Below are 23,882 nucleotides of genomic sequence, written 5' to 3' on the forward strand. Positions count from 1 at the left end.
TCATTTATTTTATCAATCTTAGTTCTATCTAGGCCCTTGAATAAACTAGCATAGTCTATTTCATCATCATCACTAGACTCATCCTCACTAGAAGAAGCATAAGTGGATTTTCGAGAGTTTACCTTCTCCTTTGCCATGAGGCAGGTGTGATGCTCATTGGGGAAGAGGGACGCTTTGTTGAAGGCGGTGGCGGCGAGTCCTTCGTTGTCGGAGTCGGACGACGAACAATCCGAGTCCCACTCCTTTCCAAGGTGTGCCTCGCCCTTAGCTTTCTTGTAAGCCTTCTTCTTTTCCCTCTTGTTCCCTTGTTCCTGGTCACTATCATTATCGGGACAGTTAGCGATAAAATGACCAATCTTACCACATTTGAAGCATGAGCGCTTCCCCTTTGTCTTGGTCTTGTTGGGATGCTCCTTGCGACCCCTTAGCGCCATCTTGAAGCGCATGATGATGAGGGCCATCTCTTCCTCATTGAGTCCCGCCGCCTCAACTTGTGCCACCTTGCTAGGTAGCGCCTCCTTGCTCCTCGTTGCTTTGAGAGCAACGGTTTGAGGCTCGTGGATTGGACCATTCAAAGCATCATCAACGTATCTAGCCTCCTTGATCAACATCCGCCCGCTCACGAACTTTCCAAGTATCTCCTCGGGCATCATCTTGGTGTACCTAGGATTTTCACGAATATTGTTCACAAGATGCGGATCAAGGACAGTAAAAGACCTTAGCATTAGGCGGACGACGTCGTGGTCCGTCCATCGCGTGCTTCCATAGCTCCTTATTTTGTTGACGAGGGTCTTGAGCCGGTTGTACGTTTGGGTTGGCTCCTCGCCCCTGATCATCGCGAATCTCCCAAGTTCGCCCTCCACCAACTCCATTTTGGTGAGCATGGTGACGTCGTTCCCCTCATGTGAGATTTTGAGGGTGTCCCAGATCTTCTTGGCGTTATCCAAGCCGCTCACCTTATGGTATTCATCCCTGCACAATGAAGCTAGGAGAACAGTAGTAGCTTGTGCATTTTTGTGAATTTGCTCATTAATAAACATGGGACTATCACTACTATCAAATTGCATTCAACTCTCTACTATCTCCCATATGCTTGGATGGAGAGAGAACAAGTGACTACGCATTTTGTGACTCCAAAATCTGTAGTCCTCTCCATCAAAGTGAGGAGGTTTACCAAGTGGAATGGAGAGTAAATGAGCATTTTCATTTTGCGGAATACGAGAATAATCAAAAGAAAAGTTTGAATTGACCGTTTTCTTTTTCTCGTAGTTGTCGTCGTCTTTTTGGGAAGAAGAGGACTCGTCGCTGTCGTCGTAGTAGACGATCTCCTTGATGCGCCTTGTTTTCTTCTTCTTCCCGTCTTTTCTTTTGTGGCTTGAGCTCGAGTCAGTAGGCTTGTCATCTTTTGGATCATTGACGAAGGACTCCTTCTCCTTATCATTGACCACCATCCCCTTGCCCCTAGGATCCATCTCTTCGGCCGATTAGTCCCTTTCTTGAAGAGAACGACTCTGATACCAATTGAGAGCACCTAGAGGGGGGGTGAATAGGTGATCCTATAAAACTTAAACTTAACACCACAAACTTGAATAAGAGTTAGTATAATGAACTCAAGTGAGTAGAGAGGAGAACTCTTGTGAAGCACAATAGACACAATAAGGACAAGCAAAAGAGACACGAGGATTTATCCCGTGGTTCGGCCAAGTACAAAACTTGCCTACTCCACGTTGTGGCGTCCCAACGGACGAGAGTTGCACTCAACTCCTCTCAAGTGATCCAAAGATCAACTTGAATACCACGGTGTTCTTCTTTACTTTGCTCTTTTCCCGTTTGCGAGGAATCTCCACAACTTGGAGTCTCTCGCCCTTACAATAAGAATCAATATGAAGCACAAGAGTAAGGGAGGGAAGCAACACACTCAAATCCACAGCAAATACGCACACACAAGATCAAGACTTGAGCTCAAGACAGTTTCTCGAGGTTCTCACTAGAACGGAGCTCAAATCACTAAGAATGTCGAACAAGTGCGCAAGAGGGAAGTGCGAGTGATCAACAATGCTCAAAGAATGCTTGGTATGCTCCTGCATGCACCTAGGGGTCCCTTTTATAGCCCCAAGGCAGCTAGGAGCCGTTGAGAGCAATTCAAGAAGGCAATTCTTGCCTTCTGTCGCCTAGCGCACCGGACAGTCCAGTGCACCACCGGACACCGTCCGGTGCGGATCTCTTTCCTTATTTGGCGAAGCCGACCGTTGCAGATTCCTAGCCGTTGGCGCACCGGATACTGTCCGGTGCACACCGGACAGTCCGGTGCCCCCTTCTGACCGTTGGCTCTGCCACGCGTCGTGCGTGGATTCCGCGGCCGACCGTTGGCCCGGCTGACTGTTGGCTCACCGGACAGTCCGGTGCTCCACCGGACAGTCCGGTGATTTATAGCCGTATGCCGTTAATTGCTTCCCGAGAGCAGCCAGTTTACAGTCGCCGGCCTGGCGCACCGGACACTGTCCGGTGCTCCCAGACCGAGCTGTCTTTGGCTGAACAAAGCCATCTCCTTTATGACTTGATTTTTCCTGTTTCCAGCACTTAGACACAATACATTAGTCTCCAAAACAATGTACTAAGTCTTAGAAACATACCTTTTTACTTGATTTGCACTTTGTCCATCACTTTGCATAAGTCCACTTGTGTTGGCGCTTAATCACCAAAATACTTAGAAATGGCCCAAGGGCACATTTCCCTTTCAAATACTTACTCCAGCCGATACTTATGTAAGCTATCGGGCCGAAAATAAATCCATGTGGAGTAGCTCGAGCGGCCTGTCGGTCGTCATGATGTTCTTGTGTGGATGGTGGATACCAACTTGCTTCCCTGCTTGACATGCGCTACAAACCCTGTCTTTCTCAAAATGAACATTGGTTAGTCCCAAAATGTGTTCTCCCTTTAGAAGCTTGTGAAGATTCTTCATCGCACCATGGGCTAGTCGGCGATGACAGAGCCAACCCATATTAGTCTTAGCAATTAAGCAAGTGTCGAGTTCAGCTCTATTGAAATCAACTTAGTATAGCTGACCCTCTAATACTCCCTTAAATGCTACTGAATCATCACTTCTTCTACAGACAGTAACACCTGTATCCATAAAAAGATAGTTGTAACCCATTTTACATAATTGAGAAACTGAAAGCAACTAATAATATAAAGAATCTACAAGAAAAACATTTGAAATGGAATGGTCAGGTGATATAGCAATTTTACCAAGTCCTTTGACCAAACCTTGATTTCCATCCCCGAATGTGATAGCTCTTTGGGGATCTTCATTTTTCTCGTAGGAGGAGAACATTCTTTTCTCCCCTGTCATGTGGTTTGTGCATCCGCTATCAATGATCCTACTTAAGCCCCCGGATGCATAAACCTGCAAAACAATTTAGGCCTTGTTCTTAGGTACCCAAATGGTCTTGGGTCCTTTCACGTTAGAAACAAGCACCTTGGGTACCCAAACACAAGTCTTAGAGCCCTTGTGTTTGCCCCCAACATATTTGGCGACTACTTTGCCTGATTTGTTAGTAAGCACATATGAAGCATCAAAAGTCTTAAATGAAACATTAGGTTCATTTGATGCAGTAGGAGTTTTCTTTTTAGGCATTTTAACATGGGTAGAATGCCTAGATCTAGATGCCTCATTCTTGTACATAAAAGCATGATGGGAAACAGAATGAGACTTCCTAGCATGAATTATCCTAATCTTGTGCTCAGGATAACTAGCAGGATATAAAATGTAACCCTCATTATTCTGAGCCATGGGAGCCTTGCCCTTAACAAAATTAGACAATCTTTTGGGGGCATTAAGTTCGACATTGCTTCCCCGTTGGAAACCAATGCCATCCTTGATGTCAGGGCGTCTCCCACTATAGAGCATGCTTCTAGCAAATTTAAAATTTTCATTCTCTATCTCATGCTCATTAATTTTAGCAGTAAGTTGAGCTATATGATCACTTTGTTGTTTAATTAGAGCAAGGTGATTATTAATAGCATCAACATTAATGTCTCTACATCTAGTACAAATAGCAACATGTTCAATAGTAGATGTAGAGGGTTTGCAAGCATTTAATTCATCAAACTTAGCATGTAAAATAGCATTCTCATTTCTAAGATTGGAAATAGAAACATTGCAAACATTCAAATCTTTAGCCTTAGAAATTAACTTATCATTCTCAGTTTTAAGGCTAGCAATTGATTCATTCAATTTATCAATCTTAGCAATTAAACTAGCATTATCATTTTTAAGATTGACAATTGAATTATGACAAACATTTGATTTTCAACCTTAGCAATCAAATTAACATTCTCAGTTCTAAGATTGGAAATGGTGTCATGGCAAATGTTAAGCTCCTTAGTCAAATTTTCATTTTTCTCCATTTCCTGAGCATAAGCATTCTTCACCTTAACATGCTTTTTGTTTTCCTTAATAAGAAATTCCTCTTGGCTATCCAAGAGTTCATCCTTCTCATGAATAGCACCTATTAATTCATTTAATTTTTCTTTTTGTTGCATGTTAAGGTTGGCAAAAAGACTAAGCAAGTTATCTTCATCATCACTAGAACTACCCTCATCACTAGATGTAGTATACTTGGGGTGGTTCTAGCTTGTACCTTCTTTTTCTTGCCGTCTTTTGCCCTGAAGCATTTGTGGCCGACATTGGGGAAGAGAAGTCCCTTGTTGATGGCGATGTTTGCGGCATCCTCCTCTGAGGAGGAGTCGGTGGACCTCTCGTCGGAGTTCCATTCCCGACACACGTGGGCATTGCCGCCTTTCTTTTTGTAGTACTTCTTCTTCTCCTTCCTCTTTCCCTTCTTGTCGTTATCCCTGTCACTATCACTAGACATAGGGCATTTAGCAATAAAATGACCGGGCTTACCACACTTGTAGCACACCCTTTTGGAGCGGGGTTTATAGTCCTTCCCCCTCCTTTGCTTGAGGATTTGGCGAAAGTTCTTGATGATGAGTGTCATCTCCTCGTTGTCGAGCTTGGAGGCGTCAATGGGAATTCTACTTGGCGTAGATTTCTTCTTTTCTTCCTCTGTTGCCTTGAATGCGACGGGTTGCACCTCGGGTGTGGAGGTGCCGCCTTGCTCCAAGTTGACGATTTGTTTGGAGCCTTTGATCATCAATTCAAAGCTCACAAACTTTCTTATAACCTCCTCGGGAGACATTAGCTTATATCTAGGATCACCACGTATTAATTGAACTTGCGTAGGATTACGAAAAACGAGTGATCTTAGAATAACCTTGACCATTTTATGGTCATCCTATTTTGTGCTCCCGAGGTTGCGCACTTGATTCACCAAGGTCTTGAGCCGGTTGTACATGGCTTGTGGCTTCTCTCCTTGGTTGAGGACGAATCGACCGAGCTCCCCCTCGATCGTCTCCCGTTTGGTGATCTTGGTCACCTCGTCCCCTTCGTGCGTTGTTTTGAGGACGTCCCAAATTTCTTTGGCCGCCTTTAACCCATGCACCTTATTATACTCCTCTCGACACAAGAAGGCGAGGAGTATAGTTGTGGCTTGGGAGTTAAAGTGTCGAATTTGGTTGGCCTCGTCCGAATCATAGTCCTTGTCCCCTACCTTTGGTACCTGCGCTCCATACTCAACAATATCCCATATGCTTTTGTGGAGTGAGGTTAGATGATGCCTTATTTTATCACTCCACATACAATAATCCTCACCATCAAAAAATAGTGGTTTGCCTAGGGGAACGGAAAGTAATGGAGTGCGTTTAGAAATGAGAGGATAGCGGAGGGGCATCTTACTATACTTCTTGCGCTCATGGCGCTTGAAGTGACGGACGTCGATTCAGAGCCGGAGGTGGAAGGTGACGAAGAGTCGGTCTCGTAGTAGACCACTTTCTTCATCTTCTTCTTTTTGTCACCTCTCCGTTGTGACTTGATGGAGGAAGCGGATTCCTCCTTATGCTTGTGGTCGGACTCCCTCGAATGGGTTCTTCCCGAGCTTGCGGACTTGTCACCGCCGGTCACGACCTCCCTCTTAGCGTGATCTCCCGACATCACTTTGAGTGGTTAGACTCTAATGAAGTACCAGTTCTAATACCAATTGAAAGTCACCTAGAGGGGGGTGGATAGGCGAAAACTGAAATTTACAACTTTAAACACACTACAAGCCGGGGTTAGCGTTAGAATAAAATCCGAGTCCGAGAGAGAGAGGGGAAAACAATTCAACCAAGAAATTAAAGTGGATGACAGGGTGATTTGTTTTACCGAGGTTCGGTTCCAATGAACCTAGTCCCCGTTGAGGTGGTCACAAAGACCGGGTCTCTTTCAATCCTTTCCCTCTCTCAAACGGTCACTTAGACCGAGTGAGGCTTCTCCTTAATCAAATGGGTCACTTAGACCCCACAAGGACCACCACACACTTGGTGTCTCTTGCTTTGATTACAAGTTACTTAGAGAACAAGAATGAGGAAGAAGAAAGCCAACCAAGCAAACAAGAGCAACAAAGGAACACAAATGATCCTCTCACAAGTCTAAATGCGCTAGAGTGGAATTGGAGATTTTAAGCGGATCGATCACTTGAATTGTGTCTTTGGAGTGGTGTCTATTGCTCTTGTATTAAATGTGAAGGAGTGAATGCTTGGATGGTTGGAGTGGAGGTGGTTGTGGGGTATTTATACCCCCCAACTACCAATTCAACCGTTGGGGCAGGTTGTTGTCGATGGGCGCACCAGACAGTGTCCGGTGCGCCAGCCATGTCACCCAACCATTAGGGTTCTGACTGTTTTGACCGTTGGAGCTTTGTCTTCATGTGGCACCGGACAGCCCGGTGCCGCACCGGACAGTCGCTGTTCACTGTCCGGTGCGCCTTCTGCGGCTGCTCTGACTTCTACGCGAACTGTCCGCGCACTGTAGCGTTGCAGGCGACTGTTGCAGTCGACCGTTGCCCTGGCTAGCCGTTGCTCCGCTAGTGCACCAGACAGTCCGGTGAATTATAGTGGAGCGGCGCTTCTGAAACCCGAAGGTGGCAAGTTTGAAGTCATACAACCCTGGTGCACCGGACACTGTCCGATGGTGCACCGAACAGTCCGGTGCGCCGGACCAGGGTTCTCTTCGGTTTCTTTTTGCTCCTTTCTTTTTGAACCCTAACTTGATCTTTTATTGGTTTGTGTTGAACCTTTAGCACCTGTATAATATATAATCTAGAGCAAACTAGTTAGTCCAATTATTTGTGTTGGGCATTCAACCACCAAAATTATTTATAGGAAAAGGTTAAACCCTATTTCCCTTTCATTCATCAAAAGCAATATTGTTGTGGTTAAGAGCTTCGTACCACATGTCTTCGTTGTTGGGGCCTTCCTGCCGAAGGTCTCTTTAGTGTTGCCGATACTCTTGGTGCTCAGTATCATGCTCGATGTTTCACATCTCTTCAGCTGCTTTGTTAATCTTCTTATGCAACTTAGACAACCAAAGCATTTTTTCTCTTCTTTTCTCCACCTGTTGGTGGATAGCTTCAAGGTTGTTGATTTCCTGATCCAGCTCATCATCTTGTGGAGTTGGGATGGCAACTTTCCTTTTCTGGCTTCGAGCCTCTCTTAAGATAATCCCGTCTTGATTGGTGTCCAAGAGTGCGAGGACAGTACCAGGCACCGTTGTCTTCTTCGCGCGGCATGGCGAACGTGGTCGTGAATGAGTTCATCGGAGGTGGGCGCCAATGTTGGTCACTTGTTCTCAGTTGCTAAACACAATTAAAAACAAGATAACACAATGTTAAAAAAGATGGTTAACCTTCGTCCCCAAACAATTATCCCTTCGGTATATTCCCTTTGGGGACGAAGGTTGAGATTTAGTCAAATGAATTATGCGCAAGTGCAAAGACGAACGCATAAGAGATGCAAAAGAAGTTAAACTTGTTAACTCATCTCAGGTGTTCCGATACTTTGTTTCTTCCTTTGCACATAAAGAATTTACAGCCTTACCTTCGGTTTTATGAAGGTGTTTAGAGAGTGAATTACACAAGGCAATTATCCAGCCCTCCAAAAGGTATTTTATGCAGGGCACTGTTCATCTATTTATAGGAGAAAGTACAACTTCTGTATGGAATTACAAATATGCTCGCAAGGCTTGTACATATAATTTACAAATGATGCGAGGGCAATATTGTCTTCTAACATCTTGGCCACGAGATTATGTGGACACCTTCTCCCGGCTTTGTCCGCCTTCGTTTCCATGTGCTGTTATGACGAAGCTAACATCTTTGTCTTTATCCTGCCCAGTTCCGAAGGTACTCATCATTAAAGCACCTGCAACACTTAAGAACATGCTAGCAAATAATAGTTAGATGTGTTTTTGAGGACCTTCGGATGATGAAGGCCCCCAACAGAAGTACAGGACATATAGTCTATTGCTAATAATATTGACCTACAAGGGATTATATACTTCTCAATCCTCTCTCATACAACCAAACAAGCCCTTAAATACATCACTAGAACTTGTGATGTTTTTTGTTTTATATTGTTTATACTTATGTTAGCCGAACAATATTGTACTCTATGCATACAATGCCGTTTATTAGTTAGTATAAATTTGTGCTAAAAGTTGGTTATTATTAAAATTTAACTTTATTTACCATGGCTTAATACATCTTTGGTGGAATGAGATCCAATAATTATTACCTGCGCGGGAATAAGAGGGGACTAAGTCTCCCATGCGAGTTTTGTCATGTGTTTGATTTAAGGTTAAAGTAGGATGAGACCAGGGTGACACCGTTCCCTCGATTTTTTGAGACCACGTTGCCACTAAAAATTGATTCGGTGTTCGCCTCGATACCGTGTGACTCTAAAAAATGTGGCTATTTGGCTACCCCTTCTATCCCTTTTGTAGGTCCAACCAAACACATTTAATTCCCCGGTGCGGATAAAAAAATATCACATGATTACTTTCATGTTTCGAATTTCAAATATATTATACCACGTGGCACTAGAAAATTTATATTTATTGCCTCTGTAGAAATATTTCGTCGTCTCGACTGTCGACTCTCGAGTATCTCAAGAAAAAGGAAGGTCTTCGGGAATTCTGTTCAGCAGAATCCGAGTCCACTAGCCCTCCTCAGTCCTCCCCAGGGATTTCGACTTCCCCGAGACACCATCGCTACGACGAGCAAGCAGAGCACCATCTCGGCTGCCTTAAACTGTCTCTCCGCCGGATACTACACCCGCCGCCGCAGCGCCGACCTTGTCTCAATCGAGCGGAGCGGGCGATCGGATTGGTTGCTTCCTTCCCCCATCTCATGTTGGTGGTAAGCAGCCCAGTTTGCTCGGATGGATTCTTCATTTCTTCGCCCAGTTCTAATAGGTGGTGCTGTTCCCCTATCAAAAACCCAAACTCATCTTCGTCTCCGTTCGTCCAGCTGCTCCGTTCTGGAGTTGCGTGCTTCGTGCCGACCTGATTAATTTTATGGCTCTTACTGTTCTTGCTGCTGCCTAAGTCAGGTGTGGGTGCAGCTTAAGTCACATATTCCGCTGAAAACCATGTGCCCCCATGCCAGTTGCGCCCGTGCGTTTTTTTTTTTGCAAGGTTCAATTGAGCTGTTTCAACAATTGTGCTCGTTTCTTATACCTGCTTCTTGGCGCCTGTGTTTTTCGATTTCTTATGAGAGTTGTGTTACATACTATTTAGTTAGACTTGACTATCCTGCAGAGAACCTGATATTGTTTCCTTGTCACTGACATCCCAACGTGCTGTTGATAAATAAAAGACAAATTTAATCTTATCTAGCATAGGACAAATCAAGTTAATTGACACTACCTTTGGATTGTACTGGCTGCTTGTGCCATTCATTGTATTTTATATCTATCTGTATATCCTGCATAACTTTTGTTGACAATTTGGCAGAAATATAATAATTAGTCCTAAAGTTGGATTAGTTCTTATGAAATATTAATGTTTATCTATATCAGATAAACTTGAGCCTATACTACTCATACCGTGGATTGCACAAAATGTGGTGGTTTCTCAATTTTTTAGTGGGGACGTTTGCAGCACCAATCTGCTTGTTACTTAATATAATTTTTTCCTTACCCTGGAAATGTGATGAAAAAAGTACTAGAAACAAATTTGTAAGGTGAAAACTTGGATGCTCTGTGCTATACTGAACTCCTTGTGAACTTTGAGGACATTTGTCTTTAAAATTCCACCCAAAGCTTAGCAAATCCTAGGTGGCATGTCTACTTTAAAGTTATGGCATCAAATCTTACTTGCGTCATTGCATGCATATAGAAGTTAATCGATCGCTTCTTTCAATATAAGACCTTAAAGGACCTAGTGTGCTCATGTATGTCCACTTTACTGAAGTGTGTCCAGGCTGGTTTCTTAGGTGGAGAAGAGTGGCATAACCCAAAATTTGGCGGCCTCTGCAGTATGATTTTGCTTGCCTATGTGCTGCTTGTTATGAGAGCTCAGCACATGATGCTGTGGTTTCTGCTCCTAATGGTGTTGTTATCTCTCTAGGTAGTCTCTAATAAGTAATAGCTGTATATGTACCCATCTGATTAAAATGGACTTTCTGCTTCCCAGTCAAGTTTCTGCTTTTGTGATGTTACTAGAAAATGTCAAGTACTAATTGAAGCAGTTTTTTTGTTGGTAAATGATAATTCTTTTTGAACAATAGCTGTTGAGTGCCATTAGAATAATTATCGAGAATTGTCTGGCAGCATTAAGTGCCCATAGTTGCAGTTTTCTAAGCCATACACAACCTTATGCTGGTATAATGGTTGGTTGTTTACCACATGCTGTATTTGCTGTTTTGTTATATGATTTCCCTCTTTCTTCTGTCAATATATTTTGTTTCTTTATAGGACTGAGAGATGGAGTTTTGATTTCAAATAGCATCTAGAGAACTGCCACTAAGTTTTTAAGTTAGTATATAATGGGTGGCTGTTGTTGCTGTTCGTCGAGAACATCTGAAGCCGATAGAGCACCAATTGATATATATGTACGTAAACTCTCTTTCTTTTCTACATCAATGTTACTATCTTCCTTTTGTGACATAATCCATACCAAATAGCATAAAGAAAATGTCAGTGAGTTTGTCTTGCAACTGTCTTACTATACTGTCAAAACTAAAATAGGCAATCTGTTATTGTACTCTTCACAACTGAAATGTGCAAGATGTTTATCATATGTTTTATTCAGGGTCAATCAATTATTTTATGAGACATGTGACCAATAGGATTTAAAAAAAACTTATGCAGCTCTACTTTTGTTATTTTCTGGCATGTAAATATCTATATCTCCTAATGCTAATAATATACGGATGCTGATGTTCTGTACAAGGATTTTACCAACGTTTAAGCACAAAAGGAAGGAGAGAAAGACATACATAGGATGGATAGGGTCTATGAGAGAAAGATAAGGAACTTCAATTAAGTTAAGTGCATTAAGGATGAAACATAGCAACTCTTGATGAAGGAGAATGTGATTCGACGTAGATGGCGGGAGTATTTTGAAAAAAATGTTCAGTGGGAAGAATGAGGACACAACCTTTCAGTTGGATGACTCTTTTGATGGCACCAGTAGGCGCTTTGTGTATAGGATCCAAGAATCTAAGGTTAGATGGACATTGAAAAGGATAAAAGGGGGTAAGACGATGGGCCGTGATGGTATCCCAATTGAGGCATGGAGATGCCTTAGGGACATAGCTATGGCATGGCTAACTAAGTTGTTCAACTATATCTTCCTGTTGAACAAGATGTCTGAAGAGTGGAAAAGTATATTGGTACTGATATACAAGAATCAGAGATATAATCAAAGTTGTACCAATTATTGTGGATTTAAATTGATGAGCCACACTATGAAGCTTTAGGAGATAGTTATCAAGCATCGTCTGAGAGGAATAACGAGGATCTCTATGAACCAATTTGGTTTCATGTCTAGAAGGTCAACCATAGAAGTCATTTTCTTAATAAGATAAGTTATGGAGCAGTATAGGGAGCAGAAGAAGGATCTTTTTTTTTCTCGAACACGCAGGAGAGCTGCGTATCATTTCATTAAAAGAAGGAAGATAATTACAATGACCTAAACACCACTCACACAAACAACACTAGTAATAATAACCACCTTCTAACCGGGGTTGAACACAAAAGCTAGGTCCGAAAGACGGGTCAAGCCTTTGGCCCCCGCAAAACACCACATATTGAACTCATCACTGGCTGAGGTAAGCAATCTAGCTATAGAAGGCCGAGCACCATTGAAAACACAGTCATTACGGTGTCTCCAGATAGTCCAAGCCCCAAGAATCACCAAAGAGTTAAGGCCATCTCTAAGGTCCTTAGGAGTAACCTTAGCCGATCTACTCCACCAAGCTTCAAAATTGATATCTTCCATCCCGGGGGAGAGTGCGGACAAGCCGACCCGCTGGAGAAGAAGATACCAAAATTGCCTCGCGAGGACACAAGAAACAAGCAAGTGATGAATAGACTCTCCCTCCTGGTCACATAAGGGGCAAGAACTAGGATGGGGAAGACCCCTCTTAGCGAGCCGGTCAGCCGTCCAACATTTATTATGTAGGACCAACCAGAGGAAAAACTGACACTTCGGCGGCGCCCAGGTGCTCCACACTCTCTCAAAGCCCGCCATGGAGGTAGAACCACAGAACATTATCTCATAAGTAGATTTGGCCGAATAGATACCATTGGAAGAGAACCTCCAATAATGTTTATCTGGAACTCCCGGTTGAAGATCAACATCAGCCACAACATCTGCCAGCAAAATGAAGTCAGCAATGACCTCCCAAGATACCACTCCCCTTAAATCCCCAATCCATGATGAGCTACACAGAGCATCAGCCACTGTCCTTCGCTTCACCAGCCTTTTAGGAACCAAACTAAAAACATGAGGGGCCAAGTCTGCAATCCTCTGACCCAGGATCCATCTGTCATGCCAAAAAAGAGTGGACTGCCCATCACCCACTATGGAGGCCATTGCTAAAGAGCACAAGCTATCTAAGAACCGGTTTGAATGGAATGGCAAATCAGTCCAAGGTTTGGAAGAATCAGTTTTTTGGAGCCAAATCCATCTAACACGAAGGGCCCTATTTAAGCTTTGGAGATCAGAAATACCAAGCCCCCCTAACTCTTTTGGGCGTGTGACCTTGCCCCAGGCCACCATACAATGACCACCATTAGCCTCTTTACGCCCTCGCCACAAGAACCCACGACGGATTTTATCAATTGCTTTAATAGCCCACTTAGGCAAATCTAGAGCCATCATTTGATAAATAACAGTAGCAGTGAGCACAAATTGCACCTGGGTAGCTCTGCCAGCACGGGTCATCAGGTCAGCTTTCCAAGCCGGTAAGAGATCAGCCACCTTGTAATAAGAGGCTGAAGCTGAGCTTTAGATAACTTCTTCAGGGAGAGAGGGAGACCCAAGTATTTAATTGGAAAAGTCTCAAATCTGCAGGGAAGGAGCTGCTGGACCAAATTCAAATCAGCATGTGTGCAACGGATGGGTACAATACTGCTCTTTGCCATATTAGTTCTCAACCCTGAAGCATCCCCAAACAGATCCAAAATCCTCACAGCAGTGTTTAAGTCCCTAGGCTCTGGTTTTAGGAAGAGAGCCACGTCGTCTGCATAGAGCGAGATCCGGTGCTGAAAAGAATTAGAAGAAATGGGCTGCAGCAACCCATGCTCCTCAGCCTTGATAAACAGCAAAGTGAGGACATCCATAACAATTATAAAAAGCAGCGGAGACAAGGGGTCACCTTGCCGCAAGCCCCTTCTATGCGAAATGAACCTTCCAGGCACCCCATTGAGCAGGATATGGGTGGAAGAGGTCATAAGAAAACCACTTATCACATCCCTCCACACTGGGCCAAAGCCTAATTTTTCCAGAACCTCAAGAAGGAAAGGCCAAGAGACCGAGTCGAAGGCCTTGGAAATGTCCAGCTTCAAAAGAATTCTGGGCTGATTTTTAGCATGGAGAAATCTTGCCGTCTGCTGGACAAGCATAAAATTGTCTTGTATGAAGCGACCTTTGATGAAGGCGCTTTGTGCTTTAGAGATCAGCCCCTCCATATGACACCTCAACCTATTTGCAAGAAGCTTAGTCACCAACTTGGCGAAACTGTGGATCAAACTAATGGGTCTGAAATCCTTGGCAGCAATAGCATCATTATGTTTTGGTAGCAGCGTAATGAAAGCTGTGTTAAGGAATCTGAAATTCCTGAAGTCTCTCCCCCAAATAGTTGAAACAGCTGCCATAATGTCATTTTTTATAATAGGCCAGCAGCTTTTATAAAACTGCCCGGTGAACCCATCGGGGCCAGGAGCCTTGTCCGCGGGGAGTTGCTTGATAGTGTTCAAGATCTCCTCCTCAGTAATTAAAAACTCAAGAGCCTGAAGGTCATGTTGCTGCAGTCCCAAGGCATCAAGGTTGATAGTTTGGTTTCTCTGCACTTCACTTCCAATTAGATTCATATAGAAATCCCAGAAAACCTCAGCCTTCCCATCATGGGAGGTGAACAGCTGATCTCCATCCCGAATTGCAGTAATAAAGTTCTTCCTCTTGCGAAATCTTGAGCAAGCATGAAATAACTTGGTGTTGGCATCGCCGTCCTTGAGCCAAGACAGCCGAGATCTGGTCCTAGCCACCGTCCTGAGCAGGGAAGCAAGGAACAAGCAATGTTTCTTTAATTGCTGTAGCAGCCAGCGTTTGAGATCAGAGAGAGGTCTACCATCCCTTGCTGATTCTAGCTGCAACATCACTTCTCTAGCTAACTCGAGCTGTAACTTGAAATTGCCCACTTTTTTGTCACTCCATCGTTGTAGCCCCTTGGCTGTAGCCTTGAACTTGAGGGAGAGAGATTTAAGAGGGCAAGCATTAATCTGTACAGAGTGCCAAGCATTAGAAACTGCATCATGAAAGCCCTCAAATCTTGTCCAGAAGGACTCAAAGTGGAATCTCCTCTTGCCCCGAAGATTATCCTTCAATCCAAGAAGGAGAGGACAATGATCAGAGCCCTCGGAAGCGGAACATTGGAGTAAGAAATCTGGGAATTTCTGCTCCCACTCAACGGAACAGAAGACTCTGTCTAGTCGTACCAACACATCATGTGCCTCTGACCAGGTGAATTTCCTTCCATGTAGATCGATGTCTTTGATTCCTAAATCCTGAATACATCTCCTGAATCTCCCCATCATGAATCGGTTGAGATTAGGATTATTTTTGTCTTCATCTCTATAAATCAAGTTGAAGTCTCCACCAACAATCCAAGGTCCAGCACAATTAGCTCTAATAAGACGCAGTTCTTGCATGAACATGAGCTTCCTATCGTTACCCTGGGGCCCGTACACACAGGTCAACCACCACTCATCACCAATCGTTGGACAGAATTTGACAGAGACACTGAAGACATCAACCCGAGAGTCAACAATAGCTCCCAATTTAGATCTCCAGGCCAGCAGTACACCACCGCTAGCACCAACAGAATTAAGAGTCACGAAATTGTTGTCGAAGTCAGGACCCAATAACGAGAGAACAAGACGACGGCTACAACTCTGCATCTTGGTTTCTTGTAAACAAATTATGTCTGCACGGACCGACTCTACTAGACTTCTTACAGAATCTTGCCTCGCGACGGAGTTTAATCCGCGGACATTCCAGAACAGAATCATGGAAGGATCCATTAGTAAACACTTAGAAGACAACACACATCCACCAAATTAGCAGACCATGGTGGCCGCTCCACCCAAGTCATCTGGGACTGCCCAACCGAAAAGTGCTGCAAGGGCTTGAACCTGTGGATAGGAAAGAGGATGGCAGAACAGCTTGGCATAAGTCTCCAGATCCTCACTGTTGAGCTGATTCGTGTCTGAAGTATTATGGATAGCCTTCATCACCAAAATCCTGGCCCTGGGGATCTGTGGAATGTGCTCAGCGCCCAGACCAGCCACCCATCGACTACGACGGAGTCCCTGCGAAGGGATGGCAGGTTCTCTCCTCTTCTTAGCTTTTGGAGTAGGAAGTAAACAACCAATTTTCTTGGACACCATCTCAAAGAACTGCTGTTTGGAAGGAGATACGTCCTGCGCGTCAACCTGTCCAACTGAAACACGTTGTCTTCTTCTACTATAAACTTTAAGTGATGTCCCGTAGACATTTGGATGCATTCTGCAGCTCTGGACCATGGGAGAGTTTAAGTTAGCTTATTCTAGCGGCTCACTCAACTCCAGCGACCTGGGAGAAATGGGCGGGAGGGTGGAGAAGTGAGCTGCTACCTGACACTGGGGCGAGACAGGCCTATCAGTTTCAAGCGGCCCAACAGAATGTTGGGGGGAAATTAATGTGACCTGCCCCAGCGGCCCTACGTCAGAGTGGGTCACCGGACCCAGAGTGCCCTCTTCCTGCTGCATAGGCCCATTAGATTTCAGCGGACCAGCAGATTGTTGGGGGGAAAGTAATGCGACCTGCTCTAGCTGTCCATCCTCAGAGTGAGTTTCTTCAAGTCTGTCATCCCATAAACTGTCCTGCTCCAGCTGCCCATCCTCAGATTGAGTCTCTTCGAGTCTGCCATCCCGTAAACTGTCCAGCATAATTGTTTCCTTGGAAACCAGTCCAGCAGTCTGTTCAGTAGCCCCAGCAAGCAGTTCCAGGCTGGATCCGCCCAACAAACAATTCTTGTGCATGCACGGATTAGATGCTGTCCCCAAAGCAGACTCCACAGAGCTGTGCATCTTCAAGGATGGTTCTCCAGCTTCCCGTTGACCTCCTTCCATACGTCGAGAAGGCAGTTGTGGGCCCAAACGAGAATGGACTGAGCGTCGCCCACCAGCACTGTGCTTTGAACGTCTCGGTGGCGACCCAGGGAAGGAGGAATCACCGTCACCATCAGGGGGGTCACTATCGCTCAGCGGAGTGGGAATAACAATAGCTTTTTCCGAGGCATCGACAGGGGTGACCATCAGGCTGATCTTGTAGGATAAACAACGCTTTTCTCCTGCCGCAGGCCCTGGCTCCGAAATGATGAGAGTCATGTCACGATGTAGATTCCTCGGATCCAGACACCACACCTTCAACATGAAGGACGATAGGTCAGTCTTCAATGCTGTTGCTGGGTGCAGCTCGGAAATGATGCACGAATCTCGCAGCAGAAATTCTGCTGTAGATCGAGACCATGCATGGGCCGGAATGCCCCTGATCTCCACATTAATCAAGGTCGGGAGCGATGTCGCAGCCGCATTTGCACAACGCGTCCACCTCTTAAACACAAGGTCAAACTGTGGTCCTCTGAAAATACTTCCATCATTGAATACCCTTGAAGCTGTTCGTTCATCCGGCAAGAACAGAATGAAATCCTCGGGCATTGCCTGGTGAATGGACATTGAACCCCCATCGACGTTAAAACTTCGAGCAACTTCATTGATGATCTCAGCCCCTAGGACCTCTGGCCTAGTACCAACTATTGTGACAAATAGAGCCTTCCGCAAAGCTGCGTCCTCACGCGCCATCTCCGCCGAGAATTCCAGCACACATAAAGGAGAGAACATAGGCCTGCCTTGCTGATCATATTTCTGCTCTACCTTTGTAATCTCCTCCAAAGCTGTCAGAGCAACGACATCGTCGGAAGAAACAGAAGTTGGTGATAACTGTTGCATTGCCGCCCCCTGACGACGCTTCGCTCGACGTCTCTTCCTCTTTCTGCGATGAACTGGTGGAACAGCCTCCCTGGAGCCTGACGCCAACAGCAGGGGTGAATGATATTCGTCCCCGGTGGCCGACTGCAACGGAGAGATTCGCTTCCACACTGATTCCTTGCGCCTGGACATCTGGAAATCACCTCCTTGAGAACTAGATCCTTGCATCCTTGTTAAGCGCTGCCACACCGGTACGCGGGGACTTTGACGCGCACGGTGCGACCTCGCTGTCTTCTCCGTATTCTTCTGGTACGAGCACGCTGAAGCCCGGTGGCCGAGACCGTGGCACACCAAACAGCGTGTAGGTCGTCTATAGGCAGCAACGAAGTGGGAGGGAGACAGACAGTTGAAGCATCTACCTCGGAGATCCTTTGGGGACCATCGACGAGGATCAGATGTAGCACGTCTAGCTCTCCTATGCACCACCTCCTGCCAATCACCTTCAGGTTGAGAAGGGAGCACTAGCGATCCAGTCTGCCCTGTTGGACGCCTGCAGCCCGCCTTCCCAGCCGGTATGAAATGGTGAACGACCTTCAGTGGAGAAGAAGAAGCGTCCACACTCGATAGGGAAGGTTCTGGTCTCCCACCAAGGACGAGCACAACATCCTTATAGGATCGGGATACCGTCCCAGAGCCGCCGGAACTCGAAGGGGCAGGGCTGGCGTCCTTCCACCTCTGAGACTTTGCCCGCCCACCCTGGGGAGCCAAAACGGTGTGCACTGAAGAGCCAGAGGCCTGAAGGGATGGGAGGTTTGAGGAGGTGGTCGCCGGTTTCGTGATGAAGTCCGGCGAGATGGGGTGGTGGTGGTGGCCGTTGGCGTCCTGGGTGGAGGTGGCTGGGCTGGGGAGGGGAGACGAGGGGTTGGGCGTGGGAGACGAGGAGCTGGGTGTGGGAGACGAGGAGCTGGGGGCTGGACGCGGGGTGGGAGACGAGGGGCTCATCCCGCCTTCCCCTGTTCTCGATTATCCGCAGAAGAAGGATCTACACACGGTTATGACAAAATACTAATAAATGTTATGTGATGGGGTTTGGACAAACATAAAGTTTCAACGAAGTCTGTTGGACTCATTAAGGAAGTGTTCAAACAATTTATGGGGGCATTCATGACTTCCCAATTAGAATAGGACTACATAAAGGGTCAACTTTGAGCCCTTACCTTTATCTCTAGGTGATGGATGAGGTCACAAGAGACATACAAAGGGATATCCCCTGGTGTATGCTTTTTATGGACGATGTAGTGCTAGTTGATGAAAGTCGGGCATGAGTAAATAAAAAACTAAAGTTATGACTAGAGACTAGAGTCTAAAGGTTTTAGACTTAGTAGAACTAAAACTGGACACATGAGAGTGACTTCGGCACTACTACATATGAGGAAGATGTTATTTTGGAAGGTCAAGTAGTGTCTAGGAAGGATATCTTTCATTATTTAAAATCAATGCTATTGAGAGATGAGGTTATTGATGAAAATGTTAGTCATAGAATCAAAGCAGGGTAGAGGAGGTGGTGCTAAGCATATGGCGTTCTATGTGACAAGGGTACCATAGAAGCTAAAATGCAAGTTTTCTAGGACGATGATTAAACCTGCTATGTTGTATGATTCAGAATGTTGGCCTATAAAAAGATATCATGTTCAATAGATAAGTCTTGTGAAAATACATATGTTGCTTGTATTTATGGCCATACAAGAAGGGATCTAGTATATAATAATGATATACATGATAGGCTAGGGATAGCATAGCACTTTGGAGAAAAGCTTGCTTAACACCGATTGAGATGGTTTGTATATGTCCAACAAAGACCTCCAGAGGCACCAGTGAGAGTGGGATCCTAATGCACGATAGTAATGGGCAGAGAGACATGGGAAGGCCGAAGTTGACATGAAAAAAGACAATAAAAGGAGACTTAAAAGAATGGAATATATCTAAAGATTTAACCTTGAATAAGAGCAAATGGAAAACAACTATTCATGTGCCTGAACCTTGATTTGTGACTTCTGTTGGGTTTCAACTGTGGCTTACCCCAACTAGTTTGGGACTAAAAGGCTGTTGTTGCTGCTTTTTTAATTCCTGACAATCCTTTATGAAGTACCATTAGAACTTATTTACACAATGTGCATTTGGGTTGTTTAGTTTAATAATTGCAAAATTTTCTAGTCCCATAATTCATACTTAAGTTAACCTTGATAGAGCTTCATGTATTTATGAGCCTTTCAAACTATTAATTACCTTGCTTGTAATTTCATTTTTTTTCTTGTCTTACTATTCAGCGTCAACAAAATCTTGAGGAGCATGAGCCGCTGTCTTCAGCTTTTGATGGATCATCTCCACCATCTTCAATTGTTGCAGTAGACACAAATCTGGATACTTCCACACCTGACACATATCGAGCACCACCTGCACCCTTGCCTTATGATGTTGTTTTGGCAGTCCCAACTACCCCTGGTAAATAATTGACTAGAAGTTATATGAGTGACAATTATTAACTTGTTACTGTCTTAATGGTTGATCTTAGGTTTTGGAAACTCTATGTAGGTTTGGAGAAGCTAGACAACAAGAGCAAAACTGATGACCAACAAGAGTCCATAAATGATCAGGAGTCTTTAAAGGTGGATGAGTCATGTAAGAAAAATGTCACTGAAGATAAGGCTGAGGAGGAGGATGTTTGTCCTATCTGCCTTGAAGGTTGTGTTTCTCTTGATCACTGCAAATTTTATTAGATTAGGTTGATAGGTTATTCTTTTCCTCAAATGAGCAGGAGAGTTGCGTATCTTATATTAAAGAAATCAGAAGGAAATTGTCCCCTCATGACTCTTACGAACAACCATTCTAACTCCACTAGGAGATCAGAAGGGTTACAACACTAGGAAAAAGATCTCCCAAGAAAATAGGATAAAGACCCAATTAAAAACTCAGCCGGTAGAGGAAAAACCGCCCCCACGGTATTATATTAAGAAGCTCAATCGAAACCCCAATCAAGAAAGGTCACGAAAGCTGGTTCCCCGTGCAACATGAGGGTCTGCCCCCTATAGGCCAGATCTTTACTTGTGCTTTGAGCCCTCCTAGCCCCTACACGAGAATCCGCCCCCATAGGTTAGTCCATCTCGTGTGCACACGACTAGGGGAACCAGCCAGTGACCTTTTTTAACCTCAACCTGAAATTCGCTCCCACTGGAATTCAAACTCAGGATCTAAGGAGCTACTCAGACCACCTAACCAACTCAGCTAGAGGCCCATACTATACAACTAGCTGTCATCACAATCTAGGCCCAGGAATTGGAGCTTTTTGGCTCCAACAAAGACCCAAGTCTCAAATTGATGTGCAATTTGTAGAATATGGAAGACTTGGGCACCTCTATGCTGTAAATTCTTCTTATGGCTGGCCTCTCTCAATCGATGTTGGATGGCTGATCAACTTGCTCAAAGACGAATGGACCACCCGAAAAGATGTCCCCTTTGTGACCAACATGAGATAGTTCAACACATCTTGGTGTCTTGTGTTTTTGCAAGGGACATTTGGTTTAGAATCTTGAGCAGCTCCCAGGCCTGATGCTATTGTGTTGTGGCCTTGTGGGAATGGTGGGGAGAGGCTGAAAATAGTGCCTAAATCAAAGAAAAAATGCTTCAATTCCATTGTAAGTTGGGTAGCTTGACAGATTTGGAAACATAGAAATGCATGTGTGTTTGATGATGCTTCCCCAAACATCAACATAATCCTGCAGAATATTAAACATGAGGCTAACTTATGGTGTTTAGCTGGGGCAACTGCGCTTAGAGGATTATGGCCTTAACTATGGCCTAGTGAATTCTCTCCCACCCTTTTTTTCTCCCCCTCCCCTTTTTGGGCTGCCTCTATAGGCGCCTTGTATTTGGTCTACTTTAGACCTTATTTTTTTCTTCTTAATATAATGATATGTAGTTCTCGTGCGTGTTCGAGAAAAAAAATTATAGGGTGGGGGAATTCCATATGGTCCAAGCCTCAGAATCACATCGCTATTAAATCCCTTTGAGCTTTGTTAGGCTATGGCCAGCAGATCGTGGATATAATCATGCAAAATATTATTTTGTACTATAGATTATACTGTTTACAGAGTGGAGATCGAAATGAAAGATAGGGATGAGTAAGCTGCTGGAGATAGCCTTACTATGACAAATTGCATTTCTCCATCATTCAACAAAGCTTGATTCAGTTTATCTGGTAGTAACACGCCCAAGACTAGCAGATGCTAGTACAACACTACAGTGTGCCAAAACTGTTGGGAAGACACAAGTAGTTAAGATGTGCTGGACATTCTCATAATACAGTGAAGCTTGGTTATTAAGTTTATATTCGTTGAATCCATATTTATTTGGTTGTGTATGGTGCTGAATGTACATGCTTTTGCTATTCTTTGTTCAGGCCTGCTTTTTTCTTGCTATCGGCCCACGTTAGATTTCTTGGTATCATAGCTAGTTGTTTGCAAATTTCATGTTGTAAGACCGTGTCCAGCAGTTCACTCATATGGTCACTAAAAACATTGTTTTGCACTGTAGACTGCACTGTTCGCAGAGTGGAGTTTGAATATGGATATGGGGATGGGTAAGCTGCTGGAGATACCCTAAACTTGTAATTGTGTTGATGCCAGAAGATGTTGCTACAGTGTGTCCTTCATTCGTGTTATGGATTGCACCAAGATAGCCTTAAGCAATTCACTAATCTGCAGAAACACACTGTTGGAGCCAATCTGATATAGTGTGCATTAAAGAGAGATTAAAATTCCATAGAAGCCCACGTCATGTAAATTGCTTGTTGCTATTTTAATGTTTCAAAATTATTATGTTTCTTTTGGTATCTTGCTGACTTTAGTTGCTGATGTACATATGTACTCTTTTTAGCCTCAACAGATGCATTGAATGGTAACATCTACTCCCTCTGTTACAAATTATAAGCAGCTTTGACTTTGATACATCTAATTTGCTATGTATCTAGACATATGTTATGTCTAGATACATAGCAAAGTTGATGTAATAAAAAAAAGTCAAAACGACTTATAATTTGGAACGGAGGGAGTAAGTTATATCTTATATTGTTGCGTTGAACCAGAACACTCAAGTAACAATGTTATTTATTATTCACCAGAATACGATGAAGAAAATCCCCGCTCTGTAACTAAGTGTGAGCACCATTTCCATCTTTGCTGCATTCTTGAATGGATGGAGCGAAAAGATACTTGCCCAGTTTGTGACCAGGTTAGTCCTGATATCAGTATCGGCTCTAATATATTGTATTAATTTATAAACATGGATGTTTTTTCCTTTGTTGTCATTTATTGTATATACATGGAGATGCATTCTTTGTTTTTTAAAGGTAACATGTTCATCAAGCTTTATAACAAACCTAGTAAACTCATGTAGAATGAGAACACACAGACGTCATCTATGTGGCTCTGTTCTAGGAGGTGTTTAATTACATGTATAATTTTTTATCAGTTCAAGTCACTAAGGGTAGGTACTTTTGCTTTTGCGCAAATTATTGCTTCAAGACATGGTTTCCCTTCTTTGCTGTAAGCAGCCTGTATTATTGCAGACAATTTTGGTGGATGAGATGTCCGAATAGACTTGGTAATCCTGGTGGATCATCACTTGAAGCTGTTTGTTACTGAGGAAGTGCAGGCAACAACTACTACACTCTTGATATTCGTCCATTCTGGGTGGCTCTCAGAGTAATGAATTGATGGGGCAAAAATTGAAAGGATGAACGACATGAAATGTATTTACGCCCCCTCCTTTACCCTGCATTCTGTGTCATGCTTTTGCTGTTCATAGCAACAGGTGGACTAGGAAACTGCTTGGTTGAATTATATATAGAGAGAGATATGTCGGCTTGCAGGTTGATTCAGTTAAAAGTGCAAAACTATGCCATTTCGCTTTTCTGAATTCAGAGTTTCAGACATCTGCTGGTTCTTCCAGGAATCCAGTCAGCTTTTTACATGGTATATTAGGTGGTTGCAGGTAAAAATGGTCTAGATGGAGGTGGGGGTTTCTTTGTATAATCCACATGCTATTCAAGCTTCCTGTATATAATATTTCCTGTTTTCTTCGATTTGTCTAGTCAGGCAAGTTTCAGGGATATAGTTTTCTGTTATGCTGAATATTTGCAGATCCTCGCTGTTCTGATAAAAAACTTACTGATCATCCCAAATCTGGGCCAG

The 23,882-nt window shown here is 44.0% G+C and overlaps 1 protein-coding gene across 2 annotated transcripts; it reads left to right on the top strand.

The window, feature by feature from the left end:
- The first annotated feature begins 9,018 nt into the window (after positions 1-9,018).
- On the top strand, positions 9,019-23,803 carry LOC100193862 (uncharacterized). 2 transcript variants are annotated; one of them, NM_001138942.1, is given in 6 exon segments: positions 9,036-9,296; positions 10,855-10,991; positions 19,962-20,136; positions 20,227-20,376; positions 22,811-22,920; positions 23,258-23,803. In NM_001138942.1, coding segments are annotated over 5 exon segments (531 nt in total). In that variant the 5' UTR covers positions 9,036-9,296; positions 10,855-10,925; the 3' UTR covers positions 23,288-23,803.
- Positions 23,804-23,882: the final 79 nt, after the last annotated feature.

The sequence above is a fragment of the Zea mays genome, chromosome 5 (assembly GCF_902167145.1).
Source record: "Zea mays cultivar B73 chromosome 5, Zm-B73-REFERENCE-NAM-5.0, whole genome shotgun sequence".
Taxonomy (NCBI): Eukaryota; Viridiplantae; Streptophyta; class Magnoliopsida; order Poales; family Poaceae; genus Zea; species Zea mays.

What these genes read in the sequence shown, in the direction of transcription:
- LOC100193862 (XM_023302416.2), top strand. An exon ending in TTGTCCTATCTGCCTTGAAG is followed by an intron (nt 20,377 to 22,810) that starts GTTGTGTTTCTC and finishes ATTATTCACCAG; the next exon opens with AATACGATGAAGAAAATCCC. An exon ending in CTTGCCCAGTTTGTGACCAG is followed by an intron (nt 22,921 to 23,257) that starts GTTAGTCCTGAT and finishes GTATTATTGCAG; the next exon opens with ACAATTTTGGTGGATGAGAT.